The 12,780-nt window shown below is 34.6% G+C and overlaps 3 protein-coding genes across 4 annotated transcripts; 1 reads left to right on the forward strand and 2 right to left on the reverse strand.

The window, feature by feature from the left end:
* The first annotated feature begins 1,056 nt into the window (after positions 1–1,056).
* On the forward strand, positions 1,057–10,445 carry LOC306844762 (lipopolysaccharide-induced tumor necrosis factor-alpha factor homolog). 2 transcript variants are annotated; one of them, XM_079377141.1, is made up of 4 exons: positions 1,057–1,248; positions 8,554–8,787; positions 9,620–9,776; positions 9,869–10,391. In XM_079377141.1, the coding sequence occupies exons 1-4, from the start codon at positions 1,236–1,238 to the stop codon at positions 9,975–9,977; spliced, it is 513 nt and encodes a 170-aa protein (XP_079233267.1). In that variant the 5' UTR covers positions 1,057–1,235; the 3' UTR covers positions 9,978–10,391. The 2 variants fall into 2 exon arrangements, with proteins under 2 accessions (XP_079233267.1, XP_079233268.1); XM_079377142.1 differs by lacking the exon at positions 1,057–1,248 and adding an exon at positions 8,182–8,301 and having other exon boundaries at positions 9,869–10,445.
* Positions 1,094–2,797, reverse strand: LOC306844790 (stannin; the record flags this gene model as incomplete). Its single annotated transcript, XM_079377167.1, has 2 exons — positions 2,657–2,797; positions 1,094–1,443 (listed from the first exon to the last, which is right to left on the reverse strand). Exon 2 carries the CDS (start codon positions 1,355–1,357, stop codon positions 1,094–1,096), a length of 264 nt encoding a protein of 87 aa, XP_079233293.1. The 5' UTR covers positions 1,358–1,443; positions 2,657–2,797.
* Positions 10,249–12,348, reverse strand: LOC306844779 (recQ-mediated genome instability protein 2-like). Its single transcript, XM_079377157.1, has 2 exons — positions 11,999–12,348; positions 10,249–10,634 (listed from the first exon to the last, which is right to left on the reverse strand). Exons 1-2 carry the CDS (start codon positions 12,294–12,296, stop codon positions 10,483–10,485), a joined length of 450 nt encoding a protein of 149 aa, XP_079233283.1. The 5' UTR covers positions 12,297–12,348; the 3' UTR covers positions 10,249–10,482.
* Between the last annotated feature and the right edge of the window lie 432 nt (positions 12,349–12,780).

A 12,780-nucleotide genomic window follows, 5' to 3' on the forward strand; every position in this document is an offset into this window, starting at 1 on the left:
TATGCCTGACTGTTGATTTTGCCCCTATAGACATTTGCACGAATACTGTATAAAAATAAATAATTTCTCTCTTTCATCTTACACGTACAAACAGCAAACACTGATATCACAAAAACATTCAGAATTAATGAAACAAAAAATAATACTGTGAAGGAACAGGTTAAAAACTCAAGACAATGACTTTTCAGTAGCCAGTTCCGCATTAAGCCATCTATAAAAATAATATTTACACTTTCAAATGACTTCTCGCGATGTAGAAATGTGCTCAACCACCAAAAACGAATGCCTCTGGGATCACAATAATCACCTCAGTCATTGGCTTTCGTTCTTATAGTGGCTTCCTAGCAGGTTTAAACCAGAACCAGCAAACGCTGTTTACAAAAACACTTGTATGTCACAAAGATAAAAAGTGCTAATAAAACCTTCATTCTAAACATGTCTAAATATAATGTACATAATTTGGCAAGTTATGGTATCCTGAAGTGCTTATTTGTAATGAAAAACATTTCTTTTGTATTGCAATTCAACACTTAAAAATCAAGGTTCAAAAGGAGTTTTCACAGCAATGCCATAAAAGAGCCATTTTCGGTTCCCAAAAAACATATCAGTGAACAATTCTTAAAAGAACCTTTTGTGGAATGGAAAAATTCCATGGATGGAACCATAGATGCCAATAAAGAACCATTATTTTTAAAAGTAAATGGAAGGAACTGGATGAAAAGCATCAAAACCATCTAAAACTTTGACATGGTTGTGAAATCAGTCCCAGAGCCAGCTCTGGATGAAAAAATTAAGTAAAACACCACCAAAGAAATCAAAATCATCTTGATTTAGCTTTGGAACTCCGTTACGGCTATACAAACAAACAGCATTGCACAAAACGCTGACAGTAGTCGATTTCACATTATAACAGGGCTCTACCACAAAACGAGCAAAAAAAATCAAGTCAAAGCAACTGGACAACTGCATGCACTAGGTTGGTCTCTGTTCATCAGATTGTGGTTTCATTTCAGTGTTGAGTGACACTGTAAGGTTTGAAATTCTTTAAGACTGACCACGACACAGTAAGCATTGCGAGGGGAGATAAGAGGACTTAGGTGTGGCTCTCGGTGCCGTTAGGGGTGAGCTTGGTCTTGTGCTCCACCCGCGGGCCTTTGGCCGAATACTGGACCAGCAAGAAGGGCTCCTTGGTTTCACCTTCTCCGACAATGCTTTCCTCGTCTTCAGACTGACTGATGCGCTGCAGCCGTAAGTAGCACCAACAACCGAGAATTAAAGCCCCCAGTGCGGCAATGGCAATGAGTATTACAATAATTGTGACGACCCCGGTGGTGGGGCTATGGTCTGTGATAGACATCCTGTCAGTCAGGAGAAGTTCAACAACAGGCCTTCAAACGTCCCAGAGAGGCAGTTCTGCAGAGTTCTTGTAGGTTTGGGCTACATCTGAAAGACATAAGAATCAAGATGATTTAAGCACAATAGCACATATTATGAGAAACTTCCTGAACATTTTCTTTTAAGCATCGAAACCTTTGCAAATCATTTGTTTCAAAGCAGACATTCAAGCACTTATCAAAGCACCAAAGTCATTTGATTTCAGCCATCTAAGATTTGTTACATCATAACTGTTCAGATATTTCTATAATCTATAAAAGAGACAAAACAAACCTTATGATTTCCTAATAACACATGTGACCCTGGATCACAAAACCAGTCACAGGTATATTTGTAGCAATAGCCAATAGTGCTACAAAAGTATCAATTTCCTACAGTAAATATATCAAAACCTAATTTTTGATCAGTAATATGCATTGCTATGAACTTCATTTGGACAAATTTAAAGGCGATTTTCTCAATACTTAAGATTTTGTTCGGCACCCTCAGATTCCAGATTTTCAAATAGTTGAGCCAATATTGTCCTATCCTAACAAACCATACATTGATGGAAAGCTCCTTAATTCAGCTTTCAGACTATGTATAAATCTCAATTTCAAAGAATTGACCCTCATGTGCTCCAGGGTCACATTTTATACAGACAATTCATAGTTATAATGGTATTACATGATTTGTTAACAGTATTTAACAGATTAAACTTCCAGCTGGTTTGTAAAGGGTGTTTTTTAAGCATGTGGACCTGAGTTTTCGTGTGATGTTTCGAAACAGTGAATCATTTTGCTAAGTAGGATAACTGATTTTCGAATTGCTTCGTTTCTCCCCTTTTTTTGTTCCCACTCATTCTTAAGAAATGGGAGGAACATTTCATACAGCTTTACCAGCTATCACTGCTCAGGTCATGCTTCTCTTCATGAAGCCACAGGTTATGCAACACTATAAGCATCTCGGCGAAGACTTTCCATCTTGCCCACGCGCCAGAGTGTTAAATGCGCTCGTGCGTGAATTGATCCGAGAGGCACGAGGCCTTTCCGCTAAAACGCGTTACGATTCATGCAACACACAGCTAACTACCTACGAAAACGACTGCAGCAAGTATCGTTGCAGTATCGTCTTTTTTTCTCTTTTTTTGCCAAACGGAAAGACAGCATTCATTTGCTCCTAAACAGTACGATTTATATGCGATCTACACGAGCCCTGAATGGAACAGTTTTTTTTTTCTGTACAATTATTGATAAAAAGGATAATTTAAAGGGAAGCTTACCAAAACTAGGCCGCTTTTTAATCAAAGAATAAGGCTTATGTAGGTTTCGTGCATTGGCGAGAGCTGACAGCTGCATAAACCCTCCGTCAGTCTCCAGTGACCCAGCTGTTATGATATACAGCAACATCCGAAACCAGTCGCTTACATTTCTAGCCCGAGCAGATAAATAAATAAATAAATATAGCTTGTCACAGGAAATGAGATCACGCCTGAAAAAGGTACATATCCAATCAAATAGCCTAAAAGCAATGGTGTTTTAACCAGTAGAGGAGGTGCTCAGACACAGGATGTAGGTCATAGGTTTTCCTCTGCGTGACATTTGTTCTGCATTCACAGACCAATTGAAAAAGGATTAATTTATGCATTTGTTTGTGAATATGAAACATATTGCTATATCTTCCCACCTACAGACACGCATATGTTTTGCACTGATAAGTTACTCTTCTGCAGAACTCTTCTCTCCCTTGGGTGAGAATGATAAAAATAGAAAAGGCAAAACACAGTCACACCATTTCAATACAAATTATTTACATAAAGTAAATCATACAAATAATATACCAAATGTTTTACTTTTTTACTTTCTGCTGATACTTTATATATTAATATATTCATGCACTTGCGAGTTTTATTTAGATTTTTTTTTATTAAAAAAAGAAAGTGCACACTAGCCAAGCCGACAGTAATATCATTCATATAAAAGGCGTTTAATATAAATTATTAACCAAAAACGGCATACACGATAAGCACATAAACAAAGCAGCTGTTTGTCAGCTGAGTTAAACTATCATCTCGTGAGGTCTCTGCCTGGAACTCATGTGACCAAATACGGAACTTGAGTGAACATCTAAAAGTCTTTCTCACAGTTCACAGTTCAGCCCACCCATCTCTGCTGCGGAAATACAGCGGTCAGGCTAGCCGCGGAATGAAAAAAAAAAAAAAAACATGATCAAACCAACCACACTTTTTTATTTTTTTTGGTTTGCGCGTCTAATCGCGCAATTAAGGTGCTGGGCGCTGTCAAAATCTGGTAGGGATAACTGCAGCCTGGTTGTGGCTAGAAGGGATACTGCTCCGACCGGAAATGAACAATGAAATTAATTGTATACCTATTAGATTGTGTTTTATTAACGTCTACACCTACCCCAACCCTAAACCTACCCCTTACAGGAATGAAAAAATAGTAACTATTGTTGTACAGTGTGACAAAAATTACGCTGTATTGATGTGCGCATGCCCAATAGCCCCATACGTATCCCTTCAGCAGCCTGGAGCAATGGGCGTGTCCAGAGCCCTTCTGGGCGTGCCCAGAGCCCCTGCGTTGGCCAATCAGTGGTAACCATACTTACACGTAATTCCTGGAATAACGTGGCGGTAGTAATGCGAAAATATAATAACGATAGCTTGTTAAGATGTAGCCTTGTCATAATATATTATTACCTATGCGGTGTCTTTTTTATGAGACAAAACAATGACTGCATTTGCATGTATATAACCGATGTTTTTAGACCACATGAAAGACGCAGGATACTCGGTCATTTGCAAAGCCACAGATTTGGGCAGTTCTTCATGAACCCAAGTAACGTATATCCACGTTGAGATAATTTAAGGTGATAAATAATAACGTCAACGCCGATGTTACGCTTAAAATGTAAACATGGTATGTAAGTCAAAAGGTTGCTTTAGTTTATTTTACTATTTGATAGCTAAAAATATGACAGAGAAGAAAATAGAGAAAAACAAAACAGCAACAAGAATAATAACTACAGCAAAAAGAAATATAGGTTACCAAAACTAAAGAGAAATATATAGAATAGAATAGAATGTGTAATGCAAACATATTCCACAGCTTTTCAATATATGAGAGAAGAATATCTAAAAAAAAAATAGTAATAAAATAAATTTGTAATTAATACTACTCAGTTTAATACTATAGTTTGCATTATATTTTTGTGACAGGTTGATTCTTCTGCGAAAAAGTCCATTCTGTTTCCATCATGGTCGAGTCACACTGGATGGTTTGTGTAAGAATGTCAGTATTAATGAATGTCAGATAATAGATGTCAGTATTTTGTGTTTTCAACAATATTTTTGATTTAGCATCCAAAGCTTAAAAAAAAAAAATCTCTTGATTCGCTATGCAAGAGTTTTCTAAGTGGCAGATACAGTCAAGTGTCTTTTACATACAAGTTCAGTAGTTCATGATCAGAAGTACCAGTTGAGTTTATATGATGTTTATATGACAGTTTACTTTGAAAATTACATCAGTTATATTTTTTTAATAAAATGTCTAAACAATTAGTGTTTGAGTTTCAGTAGGCTATGCCTGGTACAATGCTCTGGGGGTGGAGTTTGACTTTTCAGAGGTGAGACTTTTCATCTTTGCTGAACACTTTTTGCAAGCCAGTATAAAAACAGAATTTTTAACATCATAGTATTGCTTGCTTTTTTGAAACAGGCTAATATGTCAGGTGTACACTCTTGAAGGCTCAGGATAAAAAAGTCTTTTCTAAACTTAGTCATGACATTTAGCACTTTATAAATCTCTCTCTCTTTAAAGGTCTCTTTCAGAACAAAAAAGGCACAGAACAGTTAAAGACTTGCCTCAGTTAAAGGCAAATATAGTAGGTTAACAAACAATTTGAAATATAAAACTCAGTATCATTTAAAAAAAAAAAATCTATTATAAACATTGCCACTGGAAATTAATAGTAATTAAAAAAAAAAAACATGCATCTAGGGCTGCAACAACTAACCCATAAATAATTGATAGTTACTTGGTAAAGAAGTGGCTGGAAATTGTAACTTTGCATAGAAATGCAATGTTTTTTACAAAACACAATGTTTTTTTTAAACAAATATGCATATATTTTCACTACTTTTTTTAAATGCATATCTGAAACCGTTTATGTAATTGTAATTTTATAGATCTAAATGATTAATTGTCATTTACAAGGTTTCTTTTTCCTCAGCCATGAACCCAGCAGAAAGCATTGCTGATGAATGATTGAATATTGTGATGTATTTCACTAACCTAGTTTTGTTTTGTAATTTTGCATTTAAAATAGTTTTGTAATTTATCATTTTATATATATTTTCTTCAATTTAGCTACTGTCAGAACTGCTAAGACTGCTAGATTCTTGTAGATGTTGTGTATGAAGGAGATGGAGCTGTTCTCACACTGTCACTAGTGTGCAGAAAGTTTTACCACATTGTCAGCATCAGGCTTTCTGAAGAAAATCTCACCTTGATTATATAAACAACGAGTTTGACTGGAAGTCTGTCGGTCCAGATGTGAGGAAAAAATACAGAGTGTGCAGCATCCACCTGAATGATCCACATTGGAACAATAAAAGATATTTAGAAATTCTGAACAGCTTGTGAGACTCTATATCCTTAAAAATAATAAATGTAATTAGTTGTTGGTGAATTATTTTGATTATGATGCGCTGCCTTCACGCGCTGGAGGTGATGACGTCCATAACCCACGGCCATTCAGGATGAAATTCCTTCGAAAGTAATATTTTTAATTTTATTATAATTCAAAAGTATATTTTACAGTGGAAGAATGGGATTTGGATTTATATAATTTTGTTGGATTTATTACTTTAACAGATTAAAACAATCAATAGCTTTTAAAATCACGGTCCGCCTGTGTGAAACAGTAAATTTCTTTCTTTCTTTCTTTCTTTCTTTCTTTCTTTCTTTCTTTCTTTCTTTCTTTCTTTCTTTCTTTCTTTCTTTCTTTCTTTCTTTCTTTCTTTCTTTCTTTCTTTCATAAAGACCTTTCGGCACGCCCATTGCTCCAGGATGCAGCTACCCCTGTGTCGTCAAAATGGATATGGGAAGACGCTTTCAACAGCGTTTAAGAACATTACTGCATAAAATATAATTTAACCTTAAAAAGACCACAAAGCGTAATCAGAATATTAATTTATTGCTAATTTCCACCAGGGCATAAATAATACAATTTCATGTGTTTTTGTTGTTGTTGTTTTTAACATGACTTTATAACATGAATATTGATTTTAATGTTTGTGAATACATAATTTTTTGTAGACTACATTAACATTTGTATTGTGCATTTATTAATATACATAATTTATTACTGTTTATTAATGTTAGTAATAATTTTAATTATTATGTAGGCTATATGTGTAGCCTATTATCTAGGTATTAACGTTATTATTATTTATTATAATTTTTCATATGAATATATTTCATATGAATATAATATTTTTAACTCTCTCTCTCTGTGTGTGTGTGTGTGTGTGTGTGTATATATATATATATATATATATATACATATACACACACGTTTGTATTTGTGAAAAGTCGGGATATCCCACAGGCGTAATGGTTTTTATACTGTACAAACTGTATGTGTTATTGCCCTACACTACACTTAGCCCTCACAGGAGACTGTGCATTTATACTTTCCCCCCAAAAAAACTCTCTCTGTATGATTTATAAGCGTTTTGAAAAGTGGGGACATGGGTCAATGTCCTCATAAGTCACCTTCACCTTGTAATACCTCTGTCATACCCATGTTATTATACAAATTTATGTCCTCATTTGTCACAAAAACGCGCGCGCACACACACACACATATATATATATGTGTGTGTGTGTGTCTATGTATGTATGTATGTATGTATATATATATATTTCAAACATTTATAAAAAGTTTCATTTGTAGGTTTGCTCAAACCTTTCAACTGATACTTGTTCAGAGTGACACTGACTATTATTGTATACATTTTCAAGTTATTTTACTGCACAGTGTTAGAGAAAATTAATAGCAAAATCACTCAAGCATCCAAGTGCATTCTAACACTTAACATCATGCCCCATTTTCAAACACTCATTAAAATCTTTTCTTCATAGGTTTGCACGTTCTTTCAATCCATTCCTACTGTATACATCAATCAACTTTCAAGTAATTTTGCTGAATTAATAAATGCACAATACAAAGGTTAATGTACAAAAAATATTGTATTCACAAACAGTAAATTCAATGTTCATGTCATAAAATCTAGTCATGTTGAAAAAAAAAACATGAAATTGTATTATTTATGCTGATTTGTATTTATTTATTCTGATGTCGCTTTATGGTATTTTTAGGGTTAAATGACATTTTTTATTTTTATTATGCAATTATGTACATATTAATACAAACATATACATCTCACAACAGTAGTAGAAAAGAAAATAACAAAAACAAATGAGAAAGGGTATACAGAGAAAGAGAGAAAAATATATATATCTATATCTTTGCCAGGAAAAAAAAACGATATAGGCCTACATATATGAATTAACCAAATTAAACTGACATAATGCTTCATAGGTCTTTTTAGCTTTTCTGTTTCTAATATTGTGCTAATTAGTACCATATAGTTTAATTTATTTAATAAAATGTTCACAGTTTGGCTTAGCTTTAGACCATTTCTTTAAATGACATTTTATGCAGTAATATTTTTAAACTTCCCATATCCACTCCCAGCACCCATGCCGTAAATACGCCATTAGACGCGCAAACGAAACAAAAAGTGCGGTTGGCTTGACCGCGGTGACAAAGATAAAACCAGGAAACGTTTTTTTTTGTCGGGTCGTTCCTGAGTGTGTTCTCAAGAAAACGACAAAAACTGTAAGTATTATTCTTTCAGGCTTCTGTCTTGAACGAGCGTCGCTTTATCGTTTTAGGTTACAACTCTGAGAACTTTTGTTTCTCGTGTTGAAAGTGGTATTTGTAATTTGCACGTGTTTCAAACGCGCCTCCGATTGCCTCAGAAAAGTGAAGTTCGGATCCATCACGAATTGGGCAAGACTGTGAATATCGTTACAATATAATAACCTTATATTTACTAAGAAGCTGTGTTTTTTGTTGTTGTTTTTGAAGCATCCATCAAGGCGATGGCAAGCGCACCCCCATTGGAGTCATCCACACTTGTGGGACACCCGCCTCCTCCATCGTACGAGGAGGCACTGGGATCAAACCCTCAGTACCAACCAATGCCCTATGCTCCAGCTCCAGATATGAAGACATCTGTGCCTCCGTATCCAGCACAAGCCTACAATCCGATTTATCCACCACCAGCAGCTCAACAAGGCCAACCTGTTACCAGTCCTGTTGGTAATGGCCCTTACTCTTACTCCACCATGGCTTTTTCTGATCACACACATTTGCAAAAAACAAGGTTGTATAGGCCTACATCACTCAAAAGATAAGAAATAATATAGAGATTTCCCTAAAGACTAACCTGGGTGACTTCCGCCCCACTGACTAACCAACATTAACCAACATGGACGAGCTAAAAAACAGAAGCTGGTTGAATCTGGTTCTTCCAGTTGAACACTGGCATGATTAGGTTTTGTTTCCCAGACTCAGTAAGTAGCTAGTTTCAGATTTACATTAGTTCTGTTGGCCCCTCTCTTATTTTTTAATACGTATTTGTTTTATATATAACTTACTTAAACTAGAAAATAATGAATTTTTTATAAGAAATATTTAATAAAATTAAGACATTTAAATAGAACATTTTTATTTATAATTTATTTCAATGTAATGTCATTTAATTTTCTTTTACAAAAATAATTACTTTTAATATATATATGTATTATATTGTTCATTTTTTAAAATAATTGTGTTCACAATCTAAACAGTTTTTTTATAATAAATTATATTTAAACTATAAATATTTTAATTTGTCTGATAGATTTCATCACATATTTTTAAAAAAGAGTTACGTTCAATAACAATGATTCCCTTAGCCTTACAGTTATTTACCATGTTAATGTTTTTTTTTTTTTTTTGGTTAACCAAAAAAGTACATTTCCATCAACTAAAATCTACACACACACCGATTCCAGCATTCTTTTTGTTAAGGCCCTGATATTTGAAGAGTTCATGTATAAGAAACCTATGCAGCACAGTATTTCTAAGCATTCTTGTTTTTGTACCTCAGTATCTGTGCAGACCGTGTACGTTCAGCCTGGTCTGATGTTCGGAAGTGTCCCAGTGCAGGCACATTGCCCAGTATGCTCACAGAACGTGATAACTCGCCTGGAGCATACATCAGGAGCATTAGCTTGGCTCTCTTGTGCAGGCCTGGCCATTTTTGGGTAAGATGAAACATTACATAACATACACTCTTATGGTTTTCTTCTTTCACACAAAAGACATTGCCCTGATTGTTCGGTTCACGATGTTCTAGTTGTATCTACGGCTGCTGCCTGATTCCCTTCTGTGTGGACAGCCTGAAGGACGTGATACACCACTGTCCGAACTGCAGCAGCGTTTTAGGAGTCCACAAGAGAATCTGAAGCAGCTGGAGAACATATGAATGAGTTGTGTAACGTACCACTCTGTATTTATAATGGGAAAAAGTTATAGTGAATTCTTTCTTTAGCAAGAGTTAATTCAATATCTATGCCACCAACAGACTGACATGTATATTCTCTCACTCTCTCTCTCTCTCTCACACACACACACACAAACACACTAACATTCTTATCTTTTCATTGTAAACTGTGATTTGACTAAAAACAAAGTTTAATCATTTATACTTGTATTTAATATCACAACTGTGAAGAAATCTTTGTAACATTTAATGTATGCATAAATACAGTGCAGTTACTCTCAGTTCTTCCTGTAATCAAACTGATGTAGAAAAATATTATATAAATAAATATGTATATGCTTTCGCACTTACAAGCCCTGTTATATATATGTAATGCAAGTTCTGTTTGTTCCCTCTTTTTCCTTGGAAAATATTATAAGTGCTGCACCAGAAAACAAATGCATCAGTCTCATGAAGCAAACAAAGATTTAGGGCAAAATCTGCTGGAGATCTTCTACTTCATACATCCAGTTTTTCCTGTGAATCAAGGCATTTTCAGAAAGATCTGCCATCTTCACAGCACGCAGCACCGGCTCTGGACTGTGTGACTGGATGACACCCATAACCATGACATATTTACCTGTGGAAGAAAACATTTTTAAAAAGTAAATCCGAGAACTCCAAGCAAATGCAAATTCAAGAGTTAAAAATAGAAAAATACCTCACTCACATGACCTAATTAATACATTTACATTTGGTCATTTAGCTTTTATCCATATGCTTTTATCCAAAGCGACTTACAAATGAGGACAATGGAAGCAGTCAAAATCAGATAGAATATAAAAACAATAGAGAATGCTAGTGTTAGAGTTTTTTTTAAGAAAACAAGCAGTTACAAAACAAATACGGTGCAAGTCTTAAAGGGTAAAGTGTTTTAAAGAAAAAGATCAAATAGAATTACAACAGAGAGTGCTAGAGTTAGAGGGTCAAATAAAAGATATGAGTTGTGTTTTTTGTCATATGGAACACACCTATCTGTTATATGGAACATTTAAATATGCAAACAGAAAAACTAACCGCATATTTTGTTCACTTTTTATATTTTTCCGTTCGTCAACAAGGACCCAGTGAAAGTATGTGCTTGAACATCAGAAGAAAAAAAAAGTGGTACTCAGGAAACCTAACTAACTATTATGTTACCCTGGAGTGGACCACAAAACCAGTAAAAATGGTCAAGTCTTTGAAGATGCATACATCAGCTGAATAAATAAGCTTTCCATTGATGTATGGTTTGTTATGATAGGACAATATTTGGCTGAGATACAACTATTTGAAAATCTATAAATACTGACAAAACCGTCCAAATGAAGTCCTTAGCAATGCATATATTACTAATCAAAAAATAAGTTTTGATAAATTTAAGGTAGGAAGTTTACAAAATATCTTCATGGAACAAGATCTTTACTTAATATCGTAATGCCTTTTGATAATAATAATATTTATATATTTTTTAATAATATTTATGTGTACTGCGTTAGGCTAACTGAGACTTGTAATAGCACTTGCACGTTGTTGCTCTTTTGTTGGTTTTGATTGCTTCTTATGTCCTCATTTGTAAGTCGCTTTGGATAAAAGTCTGCTAAATGACTAAATAAATACATTTATTGATAATAATTGTTAAAATCAATATTAATAGTTTTGACGTATCCATTTTCTTAAAAATGGGTTAAAGGCTGAAATGTAAAGTTTATCATTCTACAAAACTTTGTTTTTGTGAACTTGTATCTGAATTGTAAATGATGCTTTTTACAGTTTAATATGGTGCTATAGACATTGCCCTACCCCGCTCATATGGTATTCATTTTATGTGTGCAGGCCTTAAGAAGTCTTAAATTTGAGCTTAAAAATCCTGCAAACCCCTGCACAAATATACCCGAGTTACTTATGACTGGTTTTGTGCTCCAGGGTCACATACAAGCTGCCCTAAATAAAAAGCTACTGTACCAGGACTCAGGCAGGGTTTTCCTTTGGGCACGCTGTTAATGCCGCTGACGACAAAGTTGCCGGTCTCGTCCAGAGCGAGCAGGGTGTTGAGGTCAGACTGCACCTCCAGCACAGTGCCCTGCATCCACACCACAGACACCGGTAAACAGCGCCGGTCACCGGGGCCCAGGCGCCTGATAACATACTCTGCTCTCCCGCTTGCTGTCTGACACTCTCGGCCCTCACGCAGCTGGCTGGACAAGACTTTGACCGGAGGACTGCGAGCTCTGTCTGCACTCAGAGAACTGCTTCCCATCATTTTCAGGGCTGCTCCTTCACGACGCGCTGGGTCACTCGCGTTAAACAAAATAAAGGTCCGGACGTGACGACTTTGTTTCAAAATAAAGGCACACTGTATATTATATATATATATATATATATATATATATATATATATATATATTGTTCGCTTAAATCAATAATATACTACCGTTATATATATATATATATATTGTTCGTTTAAATCAATAATATACTACCGTTATATATATATATATATATATATATATATATATATATTGTTCGCTTAAATCAATAATATACTACCGTTATATATATATATATATATATATATATATATATATATATATATATATATATATATATATATATATATATATTGTTCGTGTAAATCAATAATATACTACCGTTATATATATATATATATATTGTTCGTGTAAATCAATAATATACTACCGTTATATATATATATATATATTGTTCGTGTAAATCAATAATATACT

This window comes from Barbus barbus (genome assembly GCF_936440315.1).
Source record: "Barbus barbus genome assembly, chromosome: 3".
Taxonomy (NCBI): Eukaryota; Metazoa; Chordata; class Actinopteri; order Cypriniformes; family Cyprinidae; genus Barbus; species Barbus barbus.